The following is a 24,520-nucleotide window of genomic DNA, read 5'->3' as shown; positions in this document are numbered from 1 at the left end:
TCGGTTTCAACTGGCGCAGTTGCCACATAGCAGGCCTACCTTCACTTCACACATAGACGTTTTATCCCTGCCTGGACAAACATTGAATACTGAAGTGAGAACATGAGATCTTTTTTGGGGGTAGGGAGAGGCAACTCACCAAACAATGAATATGTTCGGCGAGGTGTGCCCACCTTTTCCAGATCGATTTGATTTCATTGCGATTCAAATGCGAAAGCACGCCTTGATAATATCCCTCCGTTGTGAACACAATCTCAGTGGCATTCGGGCCTGAGCAGAACATCAGCCTGGTTGAATCCATGAGTCGTGAGCTGAGAGTGAGCTGAGAGTTCAGATAAACGGTGACCTTTGTACGCGTATTCATGTTATGCACCCACTAGTGGAGAGCCTACTGTGCATACAGCTGGCCAGCTGGAATACACTCTGGGTGTGAACTCTTGGCCTTAGAAAATAGAGCATTTCAAATCAATAGGACTGTTTAATGGGAATGAATGGCAGTAGAAGCACAATCCGGATTTTACCGATGCAGGAAAATAAAAGTAGGGCAAATCAAATGAAAGTTTGTTGGTGGCACACACAGTTTAGATGTTGTGGCAGTTGTAGCAGGTGCAGGGAAATGCTAGCTCCTAACAAAGCAGTAAAATGTCAACAAGTACACAAATAAATCAACAACCACGAAAAGAAGTATAATAAAACAAGAAATATTAAAATGCCAGGGAAAAAATCCAATTAACTCAAATAGCACTGTCACAGTAAAATGCCGTCTCTATTATGTAAGCCGGATGAATTTACACAAGATATACTCGGAATGATATGTACAGCGGTAGATATGGCAGAGTGAGATATGTCAAGAATCCAGTATTGAAATGAATATGTGGTGTGTATAAGCAATGTAACTAAAACGCAATGCACAGTGGTAGAAATAATAGAATGAGCTATGTCGAGAATACAGTATGTAAATACACAGTGCAAAATGGATAGAATTGAAAGAATTTTGCTTCCGGACCAGAGTCCAGAATATAAAACTACAGTGTTGTGAAAAAGTATTTGCCCCTTTCTAATTCTCTCTACTTTTGCATATTGCTAATACTGAATGATCAGATTTTCAACCGAAACCTAATATTAGATAAAGGGAACCTGAGTAGACAAATAACACAACAATGACATACTTACTTCATTTATTTCATGAATAAAGTTACGCAACACCCAATACCCCCTGTGTGAAAAAGTCATTGCCCCCTTCCACCTGACTCCAACCAAACACTTTCTGTAGTTGTTGGTCAGTCTCTCACATGGCTGTGGAGAAATTTTGGCCCACTCTTCAATGCCGAAAGTCTATAACTCAGTGACATTTGTGTTTTCAAGCATGTAGACTTGATTGTGTGTTTTGGATTATTGTCTTGCTGCATGACCCAGCTGCGCTTCAGCTCACAGACGGATGGCCTGACATTCTCCGGTAGAATTCTCTGATACAGAGCAGAATTCATGGTTTCTTCTGTTAAGGCAGGTTGTCCAGGTCCTGCGGCAGCAAAGCATCCACAAACCATCACACTACTACCACCATGCTTGACCGTTGGTATCAGGTTCTTACTGTGGAATGTAGTGTTTGGTTTTTGCCAGGCATAACGGGACCCATGTCGTCCAAAACGTTATACTTTTAACTCATCTGTCCATAGAACATTCTTCAAAGATCATTGATGATCATCCAGGTGCTTCCAGGTGCTTTTTTGGCAAACTTGAGTCAACTTTTTGGATGACATGGGTCTAACAAAAACCACTGATATCAATGCTTGTATCGACACAGTTGTTCCTGTAAATGGATTTTTGTACCATTTTCTGTTGAAATGGATAATTCTAGTCTTTGTGGATAGACTTCTATGGTTTGTTTCACTTAGAAATCTATGGTTTTTGTTTGGTATGTAATTAACTGAAAAATCGGAGTCTCAGCGTAATTCCATTATCATGGAATTGGCCCCAACTCTTTGACCTTTGTCCCATCATAAGTTTCATGTCCGTTCTAGTGTTCTAATTATATGGGCAAAACTCTCTAACTGCAGATTTAGAATTGTTATGACCACCATGTTGGCACCAAATGTTCCATGACATTCCAGATCGAAACATAGATCACATTCTAGAGTGGTGGTTGACTGTTTGGTGCCAACATGGCAGACCGTTAGCTGAGCCACCTGTGGCTCTGCGCCTGTTGAGGTTTCTGAGAGGAAGATGGCTCATAATAATGTCTGGAATACAGTGTAATGGTTGGAACGGAGGGAATGGAATGGTATCAAACACATGAAAACCACATGTTTTTATACGATTCCATTCACTCGATTCCAGCTATTATTCTGAGCCATCCTACCCTCAGCAGCCTCCACTGCTCTGTTCACATAGAAGTGGAATAGAACTACAGATGCAAGTCTATGGCAGATCCCTAGTCATCAAACTGTCATCCTGTCCTCTGATTTAGGGCATAACACTCAGTCACCCCATCAGAGAATATGTGAATGCAGTTTTTTTTTTTTTTATCACTGAAGTATTTTTGCATAGGGAATCTCAGGATCCAGATTTCACCACTCTGGTGTTGTCTCTTATTGCTGCCATACTTGGCGTTTATATAGGACGAAATCTGGCCTGCCTGCTACTTAAACTGCACACTGTGTAAAATTTAGCACATACTGTTTAGTAAAAAAATATGCATTATGCCACAGCCAAAACGTCTTACTTTTGGTGTGTTCAAGACAACTGGGAATTCAGAAACAAAACTAGCTCAGACTGGGAAAAATCGTGACGTTTGTTACCTGTGTGGCAAGCTTTCTAGCGTCTAGAGCTCAGTTTGTATGATGGCAATTTGCATATACTCCAGAATGTTATGAAGAGTGATCAGATGAATTGCAATTTATTGCAAAGTCCCCCTTTGCCATGCAAATGAACTGAATCCCCCCCAAAACATTTCCACTGCATTTCAGCCCTGCCACAAAAGGACCAACTGACATCATGTCAGTGATTCTCTCGTTAACATAGGTATGAGTGTTGATGAGGAAAAGGCTGGAGATCACTCTGTTATGCTGACTGAGTTCAAATAACAGACTGGAAGCTTCAAAAGGAGGGTGGTGCTTGGAATCATTGTTCTTCCTCTGTCAATCATGGAAGGAAACACGTGCCGTCATCATTGCTTTGCACAAAAAGGATATTGCTGCCAGTATGATTGCACCTAAATCAACCATTTATTGGATCATCAAGAACTTCAAGGAGAGCGGTTCAATTGTTGTGAAGAAGGCTTCAAGGGTGCCCAAGAAAGTCCAGCAAGTGCCAGGACTGTCTCCTAAAGTTGATTCAACTGTGGGATCGGGGCTCCACCAGTACAGAGCTTGCCTGAGCAAGAATGGCAGCAGGCAGGTGTGAGTGCATCTGCACGCACAGTGAGGCAAAGAATTTGAGGATGGCCTGGTGTCAAGAAGGGCAGCAAAGAAGCTACTTCTCACCAGGAAAAACATCAGGGACAGACTGATTTTCTGCAAAAGGTACAGGGATTGGACTGCCGAGGACTGGGGTAAAGCCATTTTTTCTGATGAATCCCCTTTCGAATTGTTTGGGACATCCGGACAAAAGCTTGTCTGGAGAAGACAAGGTGAGCACTACCATCAGTCCTGTGTAAACAGTAAAGCATCCTGAGACCATTCATGTGTGGGGTCGCTTCTCAGCCAAGGGAGTGGGCTCACAATTTTGCCTAAGAACACAGCCATGAATAAAGAATGGTGCCAACACATCCTCCGAGAGCAACTACTCCCAACCATCCAGGAACAGTTTGGTGACGAACAATGCCTTTTCCAGCATGATGGAGCACCTTGCCATAAGGCAAAAGTGATAACTAAGTGGCTCGGGGAACAAAACATCGATATTTTGGGTCCATGGCCAGGAAACTCCTCAGACCTTAATCCCATTGAGAACTTGTGGTCCAGGGTTGATTGTTTTGAAAAAGAAGGGTCAACACCCCAAATATTGACTCTTTGCATCAACTTCATGTAATTGTCAATAAAAGCCTTTGACACTTATGAAATGTTTGTAATTATACTTCAGTATTCCATAGTAACATCTGACAAAAAATATCTAAAGACACTGAAGCAACAAACTTTGTGGAGATGAATATTTGTATCATTCTCAAAACGTTTGGCCACAACTGTACATTGTGAAGGAGAAGTCCAGTGGCTACATGAATCAGGCTGGTTCCCAGAGTAGACCTCTACAAGATCGTTACCAAATCCCATCTTCATCAGCCATCTCCCTGACCACCTTACTCTGATCAAGCCATGAACTGTCCCTCTCCATCTTTGGAGGATCCATGCACTCAGACTTGGCCTCTAGTGGTTGACCTAGCCAACTATAGCTAGGCTACTTGTGATCATGTGTTGCTTATTCGTTTTTTATACTTTTGATGCGCTTGACATTATGAAAAGCGATATAAAAAACATCAATTATTATACCACAGATGGTTTATTTAGTTTAGTAGAGCAAAAAAAGATCTGATGAAGGCCAAGAGGCCGACAAGTAAGCTTCAATAAAAAAGTGATACTAGCAAGAGCAGTGTACAGGTTTCTTTTAACGTATCTAATTGTTACCATGCACCTGCAACAAGATAGCTCAGATGTGCGAGTGCATTTTTATTGTTGAAAGTAAAACACACCAACAGTTTATTACAAACAAGAAACACTTTTCATTGAGAAAACAGAAATCTACTTTTGGTTAAAAACAGGAATTCACCAAAAACAGTAGAAAATGAATAAATTAATAGCTATACATAAAATACATTCTCCCGCCTCAACATCTGGACCTTTGTGGGAGGGAGAGGAGCCCACTTCTTTTTAACCCCCCTCCACAGCTCACACTCTTTCACATAGATCCTGAAAATACACAAGATGAAGTACAACATTAACCAAACATCAACCAAGCTATTGTTGTGCAAACTTTCTGTAGCTAGACTGACTCATACTCTATCAAATTTGGGTGCCAAGGTGAAACAGTAATGAGTGCATCTTACCATTAATTTCAACATAATATGGGTGTATACTCCTAACAGTTGCAGTGTGTCCCGTTTTGTAATAAAAACTAGCATTTCTATTGGACATGTTCAGCAAACAGGGTGCGACCTACCTGAATCTGTCCAATAGAAATTCTAGTTTTCATTGCAAAACAGATCGATTTGCAACTTTTGGAGTAACGATTACAATCCTATGTGCAATGAAACTCGCTGACTAACTAGGCTAATGTTAAATATGAAGTTGTCGCTCAACAGCAAGTAACCAAGTAGCTAATGTTACTGTTCAGTTACAACTTCTAGTCCTAGCTACTAAAGCATATAGCTAGTTAAATGCACGGCAGGCAGTAGGCTGCAAATCTATTTTCAAAGATGTATGATGGGATAGTCGATCAGAAGCTTTGCTTATTCACCATCTTCCAAGATGTTTTGCTATATATATAGTTTTCTGGTAAACTTTTAAATATACCCTCCCCTTAATCCCAATAAACATTCATTGGTAAAAAAAAAAGAAGGTCAATGATAAATTATAATAATATATAACCGTATGCTTGTCATTAGACCAATTATGATAAACAATCCAACTGATGCCAGCATTACCTTATTTACATTTACATTTAAGTCATTTAGCAGACGCTCTTATCCAGAGCGACTTACAAATTGGTGCATTCACCTTATGACATCCAGTGGAACAGCCACTTTACAATAGTGCATCTAAATCTTTTAAGGGGGGTGAGAAGGATTACTTTATCCTATCCTAGGTATTCCTTAAAGAGGTGGGGTTTCAGGTGTCTCCGGAAGGTGGTGATTGACTCCGCTGTCCTGGCGTCGTGAGGGTGTGTGTTCCACCATTGGGGAGCCAGAGCAGAGCAACCTTATACATTGCATTAGAGGACATGGAGTCATCCTGGTGAATTATCCTAATGGATTCCTTGTTGATCGTTTTAACAGCTTCTTAAAGCTTCATGCCACTAAAATGTATGATTAGCTCATTTGTAAATGGCCAGTACGTAAGCCTCTATAGAGCTTGTTTTGAAGGTTTTGTCTTTTGTCCGTGTCACGTAGGTCGTGTCAATGAAGCAGGCCTGGTTTCAAATACGGTGCTCTCAGAAAATATTCAACTCCCTTGACTTTTTCCACATTATGTTGTGTTACAAAGTGGGAAAAATGTATTTAATAGTTGTTGAGCTACAAATACTCCCCCCCAAAATTCAAAAATGTGTAAAAAAATATATATATATATATATTTATAGTAATACTAATTAGATTCAAGTATACATTCAGAATCACATTTGGCAGCGATTACAGCTGTGAGTATTTCTGGGTAAGTCTCTAAGAGCTTTGCACACCTGGATTGTACAATATTTACACATTATTCTTAAAAAATATATATTCAAGTTGGTTGTTGATCATTGCAAGACATCCCTATGAAGCCCACAAGCCTCACAAGACTCGTCTGAAGGTCCCCGTAACAGTTTAAAAAGTGAATGGAAGTACATATATGGAGATAGTTTAGTGCCTAAAACCAGGAGATCAATATAAATATAACAATTTCCTGACCATTCTTATATCGCTCAGATATAGGACAGACACTTCAGAACAAACTTCCTTTTGATTATGTTGGGACCATCTGTTGTTCCATGTTGTGAATATGTTATTCAATGTGTTTCTATTGGCTAATAGCAGTAATGTCTAAAAGGGGTCTAAAAATGTAAAATCATATAGCTAAATGATCCTTGGTATGACCAGCATAAAACAATTGCATATGTTAGCTTAGAACGCTCTCCTCCCCTGGCTTGTGTTTTAGGTTATTGTCCTGCTGAAAGGTGAATTTGTCTTCCAGTGTCTGTTGGAAAGCAGACTGAACCAGATTTTCCTCTAGGATTTTGCCTGTGCTTAGGTCTATTCGATGTATTTGTATCATAAAAAACACCCTAGTCCTTGCAGATGACAAGCATACCCACCATGCTTGACAATATGATGATTGGAACTCCGTGATGATTGTGGACTACAGGAAAAGGTGGACCGAGCACGCCCCCATTCTCATCGATGGGGCTGTGGTGGAGCAGGTTGAGAGATTCAAGTTCCTTGGCGTCCACATCACCAACAAACGAACATGATCCAAGCACACCAAGACAGTCGTGAAGAGGGCATGACAAAACCTATTCCCCCTCAGGAGACTGAAAAGATTTGGCATGGGTCCTCAGATCCTCAAAAGAACTTACAGCTGCACCATCGAGACCAACCTGATGGGTTGCTGACGGGCTGACGGGAAATTTCTAAGTGACCTCAAACTTTTGAACAGTAGTGTGCATATTTAGACAGATGGTATTATGGATGAGTAAGGGTTTTGGGGTTGACAGTTTGTACAATAGGGGGGATAGTTTATGGATTATAGATTGAAGATAATGTGTGGAAGAGGATATGCTATAGAACTAACACTACAGGTTTGGGGTAGAAGGATGTTTGGAGAATTTGGAAAAGTATTGTTGCCGTTTAACGTGCACATGTAACATAAAGCTGTTTCAACAGCTGGAGCATCAAACACCAGCACCATTCATTACTCATATAGAGACGTGCTGTGTAGGTATACATGTGTGTGTCCTACCCAGAAACAGGTTTGAACAGGACACACACACACACACACACACACACACACACACACACACACACACACACACACACACACACACACACACACACACACACACACACACACTATGTTGAACAGGAACCTGGAGAGCTGAGCTTATAGACAGCTGACTCTTATATCCAGACTAGACGCTAAAGGTGCTCAGTTTAGTCGAAAACACTTAATAGAAATGAGTAAACCTATACGGGATCGGTGTCCCTAAACCGGGACGGTTGTTGCTCAATGTGCGATAATGTGACTAGAAAACATTGTCTACCACAGCCAACTTTCTGAGACATAGAGATGTCTTATATGGGCAGAAAGCTTAAATTGTTGTTAATCTAACCGCACTGTCCAATTTACAGTAGATATTACAGGAAACAAATACCATGCTATTGTTTGAGGACAGTGCACAACAACAAAACACTTTTGTTAGAAAAAAATCTATTTTTATATTCAAATTCTATATTTATATTTTTATACTCTAAAATGAAGAATCAAATGACCCATGGTATGACCATCTTAAAACAATTCCATATGTCAGCTTAGTATGGTTACCTCCATTGTGGAGGTCACGAATGAAAGAGTTGTCAAGCGCCTCAGTCACACACACGCGCACACACACGCATACAGAAAAACACACAGACACACGCACAGACACAATGCTAACTGCGAAAAGCTTACGGGGAAGTGTCTGGAGTGCAGTGTGTTTGTGTTCAGAAAGGCGAGGAGCTGTATTTCTGTTAAAGTATAGTCTCTGTTTGGTTTAAAGTTCACAGAGAAGAAACAATTGAATCTCTCTTCTTGTGGTGAAGATATTGAGATGGATTGAGATAGAAGCAGTGTAATAGATCAGCTCTATTAGCTCCCTCCTCTCCTCTCTGTCTCCCTTTCTTGCATGCACACGCAACCATGCATGCAGGCAGGTAGGCCGCATACAGGCAGACACACAGGGACGCACGCCTGCGCGCACGCACTCACACACAAGCACACATATTCACACACGCTGTTCATGTTGATGGGGCCTCTTTGACTGTCTCCATAGGCGAACCCTTTTTGGTTCCAGGTAGAACCCTTTTGGGATCCACGTAGAACCCTCTGCGGAAAGAGTTCTATATGGAACCCAAAAGTGTTTTTCAAAGGGTTCTCCTATGGGGACATTCGAATTACCCTTTTTTTCTAAGAGTGTATTGTAGATTACTGGGATAGAAATAGAAACGGCTACAGCCCCCTCATCTCGCCCACATCACTTTATATACTTATACCCAACGCCTCTCCTCCCACACACGTCCCTGTTGCTCTCTGGCCGCAATTTAAGATCCAGCAGGTTCATTAGAGTAAGTGTTTCTCTCTTAAGTTCATTAAGTCCAGAAGTGTGTAGGGGGAGTTGAGGAGAGTCGGGGGAGTGTGGTAACTTTCAAGCATTCAGATTCCCAGAGTGCCTATTTTTACCCCTCACTATCTTGTCGTCTCACTCAGTCACACGCTACCCCACCCCCTCTCTAAGCCACACCGGTCTACTTACATTTTAGTCATTTAGCAGACGCTCTTATCCAGAGTGATTTACATGGGCAATTAGGGTTAAGTCCTTTGCTCAAGGGGACACAAACATCTTTTTCACCTAGGGGATTCGAACTACAGCGATCTTTCAGTTACTGGCCCAGCACTCTTAACCGCTAGACTACCTTCCGCCCCATCAATGCACATTTTCTGCATCACACTCAACTGGCACTGTTTTTCTCTGGGCTCATTAAAGACATGCTCCGGAACTTTGGCGACTAGTAAGTCTTTTTAAAACTGTCGCGTTGGGCTGGATTTGTCAATGTGTAGTTTATAGATGCATAATCTATGAGCAGAATTAACTTCTTCGAATTCGTGTCCCTTCCATGGGATGGTTGAGCAAACGTAGGCTAATGCGATTAGCATGAGGTTGTAAGTAACAAGAAAACTTCCCAGGACATAGACTTATCTGATATTGGCAGAAAGCTTAAATTCTTGTTACTCTAACTGCACTGTCCAATTTACAGTAGCTATTACAGTGAAAGAATAACATGCACAATTTTGAACATGAAAAGTTATTAATTAACAAATTAGGCACATTTGGGCAGTCTTGATACAGAATTTTGAACAGAAATGCAATGGTTAATTGGATCAGTCTAAAAGTTTGCACATACACTGATGCCATCTCTCAGGAGAGATGCAAAGGTAATACATCTTGCTATAATACTATAGCTGTTGTTCGTCTGTTTATACTACATGTACGTATGTAAGGCAATAGAACTTCTCCATTATTGTATGTAAAGCCATTTCAAATAACCTAGCTGCATCTTTACCCTCCATTTTAAAGATTCTCTGGTACTTATATACCTTTTAGCTAGTAGTTCTGAAAGTAGCAGTCATGGGCCAAAAATGGTCCCAGAAATGTGTCACATATGTGCAGATATGGACACCACGTCATTGCTCTCTCTCGCTCTGCTGTGTGGGTATCTTGCTAGATGTCACTCAAATGGCAAGGAGCCGAAGCTCATTAGCTAAAACTCAAATTGCTAGACGGCTGGCCCATGTGGGGGAAAATATAGGTAAAATGGAGCCGGAAGCATCCAGAAACCAGTCACTTTCAAACTAGGGATTTCATGGCTATTTGAGGTAAGACATGAATTCTGCTCATATATTATGCGTGTATGAACTACACATTGACACATCCAGCCCAACGTGGCAGGTTTACAAAATACTTACTAGTCGCCAAAGTTCCAGAGCATGCCTTTAATGAAACACTCCTCTAAGGGAGCCCAGAGAAATACAGTGCCAATTGAGTGTGATGCAGAAAATGTGCATTGATAAACATGACAGATGGCTTGTGTGTGTGTGCTCGCGTCTGTGTGCATGCATGTTTGCGTGTCTGTAATTGCGTGTGTGCGTGTGTGTGTGTGTGTGTTTGTGTGTGCACATCCCATGTTCAAATATTCCTCATGATGTGATTCATCAGCCCAAGAACATAATGTGAAGATAAAAATCGAAAAATCATGACTATCACATCAAATCTTCATATTAGTGTTATTTAAATACATTTATCTCTTTGTGGTTGGTTGGTTGTTTGTGAGCTAATGTAAACAGCACGGAAACAGAACAACAGTTCTAGAAGGCTGCATTGCAAACATTGTGACGTGTTAACTATTAGATGCTATAATTCTATGATATTGAGATAAGTGTGTGTGTGTGTGTGTGTGTGTGTGTGTGTGTGTGTGTGTGTGTGTGTGTGTGTGTGTGTGTGTGTGTGTGTGTGTGTGTGTGTGTGTGTGTGTGTGTGTGTGTGTGTGTGTGTGTGTGTGCGTGCGTGCGATAAGCATCAATCAGGTATGATTGTGCAACAAGATAGACATCAAGGAACATGACGCTTATGCGAATACATTGCATTCAACGTCAGGGAGGTTAGCCGTACACTATTGAAGGCTAGAGATGTGCATCAAACAACATTTGTTACATGGAGAAAATCGGACCTCTATTTTACCTAAACCCTCCCTGAACGCTAAGAGGGTAAAAAAAAACAGGGACCCTCTGCTATGCCCCAAATAATAATTCATAACAAAGAGGATAACAGAGAACATGTCTACCGTTTATCCTCACTTCTTGGTCAGACAAGGGCCCTGGATATGTAGGTTTCAGAAACTGTTTTTCGTCCTGTGAACATGATATGGCAACGCAGGAATTTTGATGGCGCACATGGCTGTGGGCCAGAAGGTTGTGGGGTTCGCAGACCAACGTGGACAAGAGTAGGGGTGGAAAGATCTGCAACAGAGTAAAAGCGTTGCATGAATCTATCATAGTATTTGAAGGTCCAAGACAAAGTAGCCTTTAAATAAACATTTAGTGCAATTCGAAGTCATTTGACATAATAGCTGATTATTCTTTTTTTTAAATATCACACAAGTGACCGAAATTGACAGGCTGATAGACAGAGAGAGAGGTCTATGCGTTCATCTTAGCACGTTTCTCCAATGCCAACTCTTACAATGAAACTGTCCCTGTTTGCAAAGAGTGTGCTAAGCTGTCATTTAAGGCAAAGGGTGGCTCTCAAATATGAAACATATTTTGTTTTGTTTAACGCTTTTTGGGTTATTACATGATTCCATATGTGTTATTTCATAGTTGTGATGACTTGACTATTATTCTACAATGTAGAAAGAAAGTGAAAAATAAGAAAAAGCCTTGAATGAGCTGGTGTGTCCAAACTTTTGACTGGTACTGTATAGATTTATAAAATGGTTGGTTCGAGCCCTGAATGCTGATTGGCTGACAGCCATGGTATATCAGACCGTGTACCACAGACAAAACATGCATTCATACTGCTCTAATTACGTTGGTAACCAGTTTATAATAGCAATAAGGCACCTCAGGGGTTTGTGGTATATGACCAATATACCACGGCTAAGGCCTGTATCCATGCACTCCACGTTGCGTTGTGCATAAGAACAGCCCTTAGCTGTGATTATATTGGCCATATACCACACCCCCTCAGGCCTAATTGCTTAAATATACAGTTATTTGTTTGTACGAAGCAGTATACAGCTGACAAGGAAAACTGATGACGATTGCCACTAAAGGCATGACTGTGTGGTGCTGGAATATTTTATATGCAGTAAGTTTTATATATATATATATATATATATATATATATATATATATATATATATATATATATATATATACATGTGGCCAGTAATAAGACTATGGAAATAATATTAACAAGGCCTATCAAGGTGTATATTGTCTGACTCCGATAGATACATAGCAATGTGTAAGCAAGACTCTTATAGAGTTATAGGAATATAGTATTAAGAGAGGTCTGAGAATGGAATACTAGAAGCAAATAGGATTCATTACAAAGTAAAAATCAAGTCAAAATGTATTGGTTGTATGTACACAGATTTGCTGAAGTTATCGCAGGTGCAGCAAAATGCTGGTGTTTCTAGCTCCACCAGTGAGCCTACGGCTTTCCATACTCAACAGTGAGTATTATCCAAAACAATACCTAGCAATACAAACAATACGTAAATCATCCAAAAACTGAAAAGAAAATAATAAAAATGCACCTTTGTAATAAAGCATTAGGCCTACATGAATAATCACGTTTGCAGATTTATAGGTAAACTAGCCTACTATTAGTAATGTGATGAGTCGATTGGATAGTCATAATTTAGGAGAATAATATCCTATAACTCCATCATTGTTCGCAAAATAAAAAGACTGTTCAATGCATTTGGTGTAGGGCAGGCCTAGGCTTCATCTGATATGTTTTCTTTCTTTCTTTCTTTCTTCGCGTGGGAGGAATGTGGCCTTTTATGAACACTTTCCATCTAGTTCTACCGTACTTTATACATTACTGGAGGCATTAGCAGAATATTGAAGGGTAGCCTACTCTGATGACAGTGACAAAATATCAATAAAAATGACATTGTCCATATAATCGACCTATGAGAAGAGGAGACACAAATATAATATGACTTCCATCTAAACTGGAGGAGGAAATTATTGTCCAAAAACAAACTTTTAAGTGGCGCTGACCCAACAATGATAAATAGTGAATATGCACAGTGCGCAGTCACCGAGGATATTGCCGATGCTCTCCCCTGGTGCTAGTAAGATAGGCTATACTGTTGTTCGCTCAATGAAGTTGGGAATCTTAAGAGACTAAAAGACAGAGTAGTCTTTTCATGGTCTTCTTTTTTACAGCAATAACCCTTTGCTTTCCAAACTATGTTTTCCTGCAATTGTATTTTGAAATATTGCATATGCCTGGTTTGGCCTCTTTTCACAGACAGTTGCAACTCAACAATAATTTACCAAAATTGTGTGCGCTGCATTTCCTGCGATTTAAAACAATCCAAATATTTAAATATCTTCTGTGGCCAAATCATGCTTTAGTAGCCTATTGGTAATGATTCTATGTATTAAATTTTTTTTTTTTTTTTAACTTATGCTTCCCTTAACCTTATGGACGCTGCCTATTCTTGTAAAACGTAACTGCACAACCTGCATTTGCTATTTGATGACATTTTGTTTTTGTGGGCCATTCAAACAAACAAAAAATTCCACACATATATTAGTAGGCTATATGTAAAGACCAGATTAAATTCAGAATAGTCTGATGGGTGCGAATATCATCAAATTCTTGTGAAATTGTGAATGAGAGACTGATGAAGTGTATGCAGCCTGCGCAAGACGCAGCGCAGAGCTCATGCCTTTCATGCAACATTATGTGGCCGTAGAATGTATTAACAATCAAAACATATAGCCATAATGTTTGTATTACAATTAAAATTGTATTAATAGCTCTAAATTACGCATATAGGAGGAACTGTTTCTTCGTTAACCGGTCAATACAATACAATATTGCTGGGTTGCAGGCATTGGTTCAATACAGAATAGCCGAATGTGCCCACTCCCTTGGAAATCTTTGGAGAAAATATCCTTTCTATTTATTCAGGTATATTCAATTGTATTCTTCATACTATAAAATAATGCCTCGGAATTCAACGCTAATCTTGTCTGCTAAACTTACTAGTGTAGCCCACAGCCATATGGAGCTATGTGTTTCCCGCAAATGAGATTTTTAAATGTTATACAATCAGAAGCCTTTTGTCTCTCTCTCTGAGCACACATCAAGTGGCTCACTCATCACAGCAGGGGCCACTTGCCAGCAGAACAGGCCCCGGCGAAACAGGCCCACGGGCTGGGCAGACACTATCATTAGAGGAATCATGAGGATAATGCTCATTAGGACGGACGTTTTGAAACTTTTGAGTGAAGTGACCATGTAATGAATGAATGTTGCGCAGTCAGGTCAAATGGTCGCAAAATGCCAAATGGTTGCAGTTTGGACGACCCGCCCCTTGACATACTGTAGCTATATTGTAATCAAAGTTGTGTCAAAATTAGTGGCCTGATAGATTTCAGCAAACTACTAGCTAGCATTATCAATCTGTTATTAGCCTACCTTAGCGTAGGCTATATATTGGGATGATGCACTTTTGGATCTCTCTTGAGGTCGGCAGTATTTTTCCCTGGTTAACTTGTGGGAGCAAACTCTGTTCTTCTCCCATGGAAACATTGCATTCGGTCTTGTTTGAATCTGCACGATACGTAAAGTGGCTCCAAACATCTTCCCTTTTTCTACCGGGAGCTTTTACCACCAGGAGAGTAGCCATGGCATGTGCCTTATATGCATCAGTGGTTTGTTGCCTCTAGATTGCAAGTAACACTGAAAAGATCTCAATCTTTCCAAAAACTCTTGCCCAGTCCATTTACTAGTCAGATTTTAGTCACAGAGATAACTTCGTCTCGTCTCGTATTTGTCAACCCAAATGCAAAAGGATTTTGGGTATAATCACTCTTGGTATACGTCGTCATTATTTTAGTTGATGACACTGCAAGCCACTACAGCTGTTGGATGATATGAATAGGTACTCAGTCAGGACCTCTATGGTTAACTTAATAGATCTCAGGAGAAATTCTGAAAGCCATTAATGCCTGTGTAACGACTCATGCAATAACTGAAGCACAGAACAATTGGATGAATTGGTCTCTGAATTGGTCTCTGATATGTTTCGATAAGATTATGAAGTCGATATTGCTTGACAGTTTTCCTCTTTCCTTTTTGTCTTTCAGGAATCTACTAGATAAAGACACATTCTCCAAATCTGACCCATGTGAGTATGACTCAACCTTTTATGTGCTCCTTCCCTGTCTACCTTCCTTCCTCTCTCCGTCTGTCCATCTGTCTCTCCGTCTATCTGTCCTTCCATGCCTCCTTCCCTCCTTCCCTCCCTCCATGCGTCCCTCCCTCCCTCTTTCCCTACCTCCATCCGTCCACCCCCCCCTTCCCCATCCCCACCTCTCTGTCCCTGCATGATAGTTGACTTGAGGAGTAGATGTTAGCTTTGCCTTTAGCCTCCGTCTGTTGTTTGTTCAGTGTTTTGGAGCTAAAACTTTTATATTCATCTGCGCTGTTCAATCTGCCAGCATCTATTTCTGATAGTCTTTCTGCCCCGTATGTCTCGCTTTATCTTTCACAATCTCTATATCACACTCTCTCTCTCTCTCTCTCTCTCTCTCTCTCTCTCTCTCTCTCTCTCTCTCACTCTTTATCTCTCACTCTTTATCTCAATCTCACTCTTTATCTCTTTCTCTCTCTCTCTTTCTCTCTCTCTCTTTCTCTCTCTCTCTCTACTCTCTCTACTCTCTCTACTCTCTCTCTCTCCCTCTCCCTCAGTGTGTGTGCTCTACACCCAAGGAGTGGAGACCAAGCAGTGGAGAGAGGTGAGCATACACACACACACACACACACACACACACACACACACACACACACACACACACACACACACACACACACACACACACACACACACACACACACACACACACACACACACACACACACACACACACACACACACTTCTAAAGTTCAATGATTCCCTTGCAGTGGGGTATTGACTGTTTGTGAGGGAAATAGCTTCTCTTTATTTTTGTCCTTTTTTTCCAAATACCAATCAATTTAGCCCGTGCTGACATTTAAAAGTTTAAACTTTCGGATTAGTTTTGGAATAAATGTAGCTTTAACTCTTCACACACCTACCTCTATACTCAACATATACAAGCCACAGCGTGAGATTCAAAATAGGACAAACTCATTACTGTAAGAACCTTTCTGCGTGTGTGTGTGTGTGTGTGTGTGTGTGTGTGTGTGTGTGTGTGTGTGTGTGTGTGTGTGTGTGTGTGTGTGTGTGTGTGTGTGTGTGTGTGTGTGTGTGTGTGTGTGTGTGTGTGTGTGTGTGTGTGTGTGTGTGTGTGTGTGTGCATAGGGGGATGATATGTTTATTCAGAGCTGTTTAGTGGAGATCTGACAAGCTTGACCTTTTCAAGCCTTGTACCGTCTGATTTGCCTGTCTGTGACATCCTAGCTGTACACTCCAGGCGAGAGAACACGACCAGTTCCCACCGCCAGTGTCTGTGTGCTACCATACCGATCGCTGCCTGTGTAATCGCAGTATAAGTTCCCGCAAAGGGAGAAACTCAAAAGTTCCACACTTTTTAAAGTAAGTGACCAGGTGACAGTCAAGGATAAGGTTGAGGGGGGCTGTCCTGTGAATCAGAACCCCCTCTAGTGCTGCCAGTGTGTTTGCCAGTGTGTTTGCCAGTGTGTTTGCCAGTGTGTGTGCATGTGTGCTGGAAGTCTGTTCAGACAGTTTTGAGACATATTGAGCATCATAGCATAAAGACCTTACTCTCAGTACACTGATCACTCTATCTATTACTACAATGTGTCTCTGGGAACACAGGACTGGCAAGACAGAATAGAGCTAGACCGAGGAAGAAAGAGAAATTGATAGATCCGTTGCATGGAGAGAGAAAGAGAAAGTGAGTGAGAGAGAGAGGGGGGTGATAAAGAGAGAGAGCGAAATAGAGAGGAAACAGAAAAGCCATGATGACACACATCCAAATGCTACAATCCTCAACACCCTAATTCAGCTGCTGAACAGAAAAACACCCTCCGAGAAGAACATCAATGAAAGCCAATAGAGGGGATGCAGTATTCTATTACTACAAACTGCCTATCGGAAGACAGAACTCTACCCTGTTATCACAGTGTCACTCTGTCCCTGGTTCTGCTAGGGACAAGGAGGTTGGGGGCACCTTAATTGGTGAGGACTGGCTCGTGGTAATGGCTGGAGCGGAATCAGTGGAATGGTATCCAACACAGCCAACCCACCATTTCCAGGTGTTTGATACCATTTATTTGCTTTGTTCTGGACATTATTATGAGTCGTTCTCCCCTCAGTAGCCTCCTATGTGTCACATGCAGGGATTTCAACTGGTTTAGACTTTACTGTGAAATGCTAATGAGACCTCCGCAACAATGCAGAGTTGAAAATTAAAATAGTAACACAAGAAGAATAATAATATAATAATAATAATATAATAATATATGCCATTTAGCTGAATAACATAAAATGCATATGAGAATGGAGCTATATGCAGGGAGTACCAGTACCAGATCAATGTGCAGAGGTACGATTTCCATACCCAACTATAACATCTTCCGTCAAGATAGAACTGCCAAAGGGGGAGGAGTTGCAGTCCACTGCAGAGATAGCCTGCAAAGTAATGTCATACTTTCCAGGTCCATACCCAAACAGTTCGAACTACTAATTTTGAAAATCACTCTCTCCAGAAATATGTCTCTCACTGTTGCCGGCTGCTACCGACCCCCCTCAGCTCCCAGCTGTGCCCTGGACACCATTTGTGAATTGATCGCCCCCCATCTAGCTTCAGAGTTTGTTCTGTTAGGTGACCTAAACTGGGATATGCTTAACACCCCGGCAGTCCTGCAATCTAAGCTAGATGCCCTCAATCTCATACAAATCATCAAGGAACCCACCAGGTACAACCCTAACTCTGTAAACAAGGGCACCCTCATAGACGTCATCCTGACCAACTGGCCCTCCAAATACACCTCCGCTGTCTTCAACCAGGATCTCAGCGATCACTGCCTCATTCCCTTTAACCGCTACGGAGTCGCAGTCAAACGACCAACCCTCATCACTGTCAAACGCTCCCTAAAACACTTCTGTGAGCAGGCCTTTCTAATCGACCTGGCCCGGGTATCCTGGAAGGACATTGACCTCATCCCGTCAGTTGAGGATGCCTGGTCATTCTTTAAAAGTAACTTCCTCACCACTTTAGATAATCATGCTCCGTTCAAAAAATGCACAACTAAGAACAGATACAGCCCTTGGTTCACTCCAGACCTGACTGCCCTCGACCAGCACAAAAACATCCTGTGGCGGACTGCAATAGCATCGAATAGTCCCCGCGATATGCAACTGTTCAGGAAGTCAGGAACCAATACACGCAGTCAGTCAGGAAAGCTAAGGCCAGCTACTTCAGGCAGAAGTTTGCATCCTGTAGCTCCAACTCCAAAAAGTTCTGGGACACTGTGAAGTCCATGGAGAACAAGAGCACCTCCTCCCAGCTGCCCACTGCACTGAGGCTAGGTAACACGGTCACCACTGATAAATCCATGATTATCGAAAACTTCAACATGCATTTCTCAACGGCTGGCCATGCCTTCCGCCTGGCTACTCCAACCTCGGCCAACAGTTCCGCCCCCCCCCCCGCAGCTACTCGCCCAAGCCTCTCCAGGTTCTCCTTTACCCAAATCCAGATCGCAGATGTTCTGAAAGAGCTGCAAAACCTGGACCCGTACAAATCAGCTGGGCTTGACAATCTGGACCCTCTATTTCTGAAACCATCCGCCGCCATTGTCGCAACCCCTATTACCAGCCTGTTCAACCTCTCTTTCATATCGTCTGAGATCCCCAAGGATTGTAAAGCTGCCGCAGTCATCCTCCTCTTCAAAGGGGGAGAAACCCTGGACCCAAACTGTTACAGACCTATATCCATCCTGCCCTGCCTATCTAAGGTCTTCGAAAGCCAAGTCAACAAACAGGTCACTGACCATCTCGAATCCCACCGTACCTTCTCCGCTGTGCAATCTGGTTTCCGAGCCGGTCACGGGTGCACCTCAGCCACGCTCAAGGTACTAAACGATATCATAACCGCCATCGATAAAAGACAGTACTGTGCAGCCGTCTTCATCGACCTTGCCAAGGCTTTCCACTCTGTCAATCACCATATTCTTATCGGCAGACTCAGTAGCCTCGGTTTTTCGGATGACTGCCTTGCCTGGTTCACCAATTACCTTGCAGACAGAGTTCAGTGTGTCAAATCGGAGGGCATGCTGTCCGGTCCTCTGGCAGTCTCTATGGGGGTGCCACAGGGTTCAATTCTCGGGCCGACTCGGGCCGACTCGGGCCGACTCTTTTCTCTTTTCTCTGTATATATCAATGATGTTGCTCCGGGCCCTGATCCACCTCTACGCAGACACCATTCTATATACTTCCGGCCCGTCCTTGGACACTGTGCTATCTAACCTCCAAACGAGCTTCAATGCCATACAACACTCCTTCCGTGGCCTCCAACTGCTCTTAAACGCTAGTAAAACCAAATGCATGCTTTTCAACCGTTCGCTGCCTGCACCCGCACACCTGACCAGCATCACCACCCTGGATGGTTCCGACCTTGAATATGTGGACATCTATAAGTACCTAGGTGTCTGGCTAGACTGTAAACTCTCCTTCCAGACTCATATCAAACATCTCCAATCGAAAATCAAATCAAGAGTCGGCTTTCTATTCCGCAACAAAGCCTCCTTCACTCACGCCGCCAAACTTACCCTAGTAAAACTGACTATCCTACCAATCCTCGACTTTGGCGATGTCATCTACAAAATTGCTTCCAACACTCTACTCAGCAAACTGGATGCAGTTTATCACAGTGCCATCCGTTTTGTCACTAAAGCACCTTATACCACCCACCACTGTGACTTGTATGCTCTAGTTGGCTGGCCCTCGCTACATATTCGTCGCCAGACCCACGGGCTCAGGTAATCTACAAGTCCATGCTAGGTAAAGCTCTGCTTATCTCAGTTCACTGGTCACGATGGCAACACCCATCCGTAGCACGCGCTCCAGCAGGTGTATCTCACTGATCATCCCTAAAGCCAACACCTCATTTGGCCGCCTTTCGTTCCAGTACTCTGCTGCCTGTGACTGGAACGAATTGCAAAAAAATCGCTGAAGTTGGAGACTTTTATCTCCCTCACCAACTTCAAACATCTGCTATCTGAGCAGCTAACCGATCGCTGCGATCTGAGCTGCAACCCATTTTCACCTACCTCATCCCCATACTGTTTTTATTTATTTACTTTTCTGCTCTTTTGCACATCAATATCTCTACCTGTACATGACCATCTGATCATTTATCACTCCAGTGTTAATCTGCAAAATTGTAATTATTCGCCTACCTCCTCATGCCTTTTGCACACAATGTATATAGACTCCCCTTTTTTCTACTGTGTTATTGACTTGTTAATTGTTTACTCCATGTGTAACTCTGTGTTGTCTGTTCACACTGCTATGCTTTATCTTGGCCAGGTCGCAGTTGCAAATGAGAACTTGTTCTCAACTAGCCTACCTGGTTAAATAAAGGTGAAATAAAAAATAAATAAAAAATAAAACATTTGAGGTAGATTTGTACTTCAAGGCAGGGTAAAGTGACTAGGAATCAGTGACTAGATAATAATATGGTATTTGAGGTAGATACTGTACACACACCATATTCACTCTCACTGGACTATATATACACTATACAGTTGAAGACTCCACTTAGGTTGGAGTCATTAAAACTCGTTTTTCAACCACTCCACAAATTTCTAAAGTCGGTTAGGACATCTACTTTGTGCATGACACAAGTAATTTTGCAACAATTGTTTACAGACAGATTATTTCACTTATAATTCACTGTATAACAATTCCAGTGGGTCAGAAGTTTACATACACTACGTTGACTGTGCCTTTAAACAGCTTGGAGAAATTCCAGAAAAGTATGTCATTGCTTTAGAAGCTTCTGATAGGCTAATTGACATAATTTGAGTCAATTGGAGGTGTACCTGTGGATGTATTTCAAGGCCTACCTTCAAACTCAGTGCCTCTTTGCTTGACATCATGGGACAATCAAAAGAAATCAGCCAAGACCTCCATTTTTTTTTTTTAGACCTCCACAAGTCTGGTTCATCCTTGGGAGCAATTACCAAACGCCTGAAGGTGCCTCATTCATCTGTACAAACAATAGCATGCAAGTATAAACACCATGGGACCACGCAGCCGTCATACCGCTCAGGAAGGAGACGTGTTCTGTCTCCTAGAGATGAACGTACTTTGGTGCGAGAACAGGTACAAAAGCATCTGTATACACAGAAAATAATTGTAATGTATCGACAAAACCTGAAAAGTCGTTCAGCAAGAAGCCACTTTTCCAGAACCGTCATAAAAAAGCCAGACTACGGTTTGCAACTGCACATGGGGACAAAGATCATACTTTTTGGAGAAAAGTCCCCTGGTCTGATGAAACAAAAATAGAACTGTTTGGCCATAATGGAAAGAGGGAAAGTCTTGCAAGCCGAAGAACACCATCCCAGCTGTGAAGCACGGGGGTGGCAGCATCATGTTCTGGGGGTGCTTTGCTGCAGGGGGGACTGGTGCACTTCACAAAATAGATGGCATCATGAGGGAGGACAATTATGTGGATATATTGAAGCAACAGCTCAAGACATCAGTCAGGAAGTTAAAGCTTGGTTGCAAAATGGGTCTTCCAAATGGACAATGACTCCAAAGTTGTGGCATAATGGCTTAAGGACTACAAAGTCAAGGTACTGGAGTGGCCATCACAAAGCCCTGACCTCAATCCCATAGAATATTTGTGGGCAGAACTGAAAAAGCTTGTATGAACAAGGAGGCCTACAAACCTGACTCAGTTACACCAGCTCTGTCAGGAGGAATGGGCCAAAATTCACTCAACTTATAGTGAGTGGGAAGCTTGTGGAAGGCTATCCTAAATGTTTGACCCAAGTTAATAAATTTAAAGGCAAAGCTACCAAATACTAATTGAGTGTATGTAAACTTCTGACCCACTGGGAATGTGATGAAATAAATAAAAGCTTAAATAAATATACTATTATTCTGACATTTCACATTCTTAAAATAAAGTGGCGATCCTAACTGACCTAATTTTTACTAGGATTAAATTTCAGGAATTGTGAAAAACTGAGTTTAAATGTATTTGGCTAAAGTGTATGTAAACTTCCTACTTCAACTGTGTATATATACTGTATATAGTTCTGGTAGCCTTAATTGACTGTTTAGCAGTCTGGCTAATTAGCAGTCTGGCAAATTAGCAATCTAGCTATTTAGCAGTATGGCATTTTAGCAGTATGGCTATTTAGCTTTCATGGCTTTGGGCGGGTACAAGCTTTCTCGGAGCCTATTGGTCCGACAGCCGATGCTCTGTTACTGTTTGCCGGATGGTAGTAAGGTGAAAAGTCTATGGCTTGGTTGGCTCAATTATGTGGCCATTTTTGGCTGCCTGATATAGAGGTCCTGGATGAAAAGGAGCTTGGCATCAGTGATGTATTGGGCTGTCTGTACTACCCTCTTCACGACTCCTCGGATGTGTGTGGACCATGTTAGCGTCTTGATGTGGATTGGGGCTTGCTCTCCCTTTTTTCTCCTATAGTCCACAATCAGCTCCTTGGTCTTACTGATGTTGAGGGAGAGGTTGAGGGAGTTGTCCTGGAACCACACCACACTTGACCTCCTCCCTGTAGGCTGACTCATCGACGTTGGTGATCAGGCCTACCACCCTGAGGGGCCCCCATGTTCAGCGTCAGCGTTGCGGAGGTGTTGCTGCCTACCCTCACGACTTGAGGCCGGGCCTTTAGGAAGTACAGGATCTTGTTGTAGAGGGAGGGTTTCAGTCACAGGGTCCCTAGCTTGTTGATGAGCTTGGAGGGAACTATGGTGTTGAATGCTGAGCTGTAGTCTATAAACAGCATTTTCACATAGTTCACATATTTACAGAAGTATGTAGACACCCCTTCAAGTTAGTGGCTTCGGCTATTTCAGCCTCACCCATTGCTGACAGGTGTGTAAAATCGGGCACACAGCCATGCAATCTCCGTAGACAAACATTTGCAGTAGTGACTTTCGACGTGGCACCATCATATGATGCCACCTTTCCAACAAGTCAGTTCCTCAAATTTCTGACATGCTAGAGCTGCCCCGGTCAACTGTAAGTGCTGTTATTGTGAAGTGGAAACATCGAGGAGCAACAACGGCATAGCCGTGAAGTGGTGAGCCACACAAACTCACAGAACAGGACCGCTGAGTTCTGAAGCGTGTAGCGCTTAAAAACCATCTGTACTCAGTTGCCTCTGGATGATGAACAGTCAGCAGAAGAACTGTTCATCGGGCTTCATGAAATGGTCCGAGCAGCCGCACACAAGCCTAAGATCACCATGCGCAAGGCCAAGCGTTTGGCTGCAGTGTTGTAAAGCTTGCTGCCATTGGACTCAATGGAAATGTGTTTCTTTGGAGTGATGAGTCACGCCTCACCATCTGGAGAACGCTACCTGCCAGAATTCAGGATGAGTAACGGTCTGGGGCTGTTTTTCATGATTCAGACTAGGTGCCTTAGTTCCAGTAAAGGGAAATACAATGACTTCCTGGATGATTCTGTGCTTCCAACTTTGTGGCAACAGTTTGGAGAAGGCCCTTTCCTGTTTCAGCATGTCAATGCCCCCGTCCCCCGAGCGAGGCCCATACAGAAATGGTTTGTTGAGATTGATGTGGAAAAACTTGGCTTGCATAGAGCCCTGACCTCAACCCCAACGCCAACTATGAGCCAGGCCTAATCGCCTAACATCCGTGCCCGACCTCACTAATGCTCTTGTGGGTGAATGAAATCATGTCCCCGCAGCAATGTTCCAACATCTAGTGGAAAGCCTTCTCAGAAGAGTGGAGGCTGTTATAGCAGCAAAGTGGGGGGACCAACTCCATATTAATGGCCATTTATTTGGAATGAGATGTTCAACGAGTAGGTGTCCACATACTTTTGGTCATGTAGTTTTTCCCCCTTCAGGTGTGAAGTGCAATTGAGACTGCGTCATCTGTGGATCTGTTGGAGCGGTATGCAAATTGGAGTGGGTCTAGGGTGACTGGGATGATGGTGTTGATGTGTGTCATGACCAGCCTTTCAAAGCACTTCATAGTTACAGATGTGAGTGCTACAGGGTGATAGTTGTTTAGGCAGGCTCTTGGTAACAGGGACAATAGTGGTCCGCTTGAAACATGTTGGGATAACAGACTGGGACCAGGAGAGATTGAAAATGTGTGTGAAG

The 24,520-nt window shown here is 42.4% G+C and overlaps 1 protein-coding gene across 4 annotated transcripts in view; it reads left to right on the top strand.

The window, feature by feature from the left end:
- LOC118399920 (copine-5) overlaps positions 1-24,520 on the top strand; it is a 227,055-nt gene that overhangs the window by 31,412 nt on the left and 171,123 nt on the right. For all 4 annotated transcript variants that reach the window (XM_052473214.1, XM_052473213.1, XM_052473215.1 and 1 more), the window contains exons 2-3: positions 15,330-15,370; positions 15,934-15,980. In XM_052473214.1, the coding sequence (XP_052329174.1) occupies positions 15,330-15,370; positions 15,934-15,980 (88 nt within the window). The remainder of the gene's footprint in view (positions 1-15,329; positions 15,371-15,933; positions 15,981-24,520) is intronic.

This window comes from Oncorhynchus keta, chromosome 21, assembly GCF_023373465.1.
Source record: "Oncorhynchus keta strain PuntledgeMale-10-30-2019 chromosome 21, Oket_V2, whole genome shotgun sequence".
Taxonomy (NCBI): domain Eukaryota; kingdom Metazoa; phylum Chordata; class Actinopteri; order Salmoniformes; family Salmonidae; genus Oncorhynchus; species Oncorhynchus keta.
The sequence above is the reverse complement of the archived record's forward strand: the minus strand, read 5'-3'. Positions and strand labels throughout refer to the sequence as shown.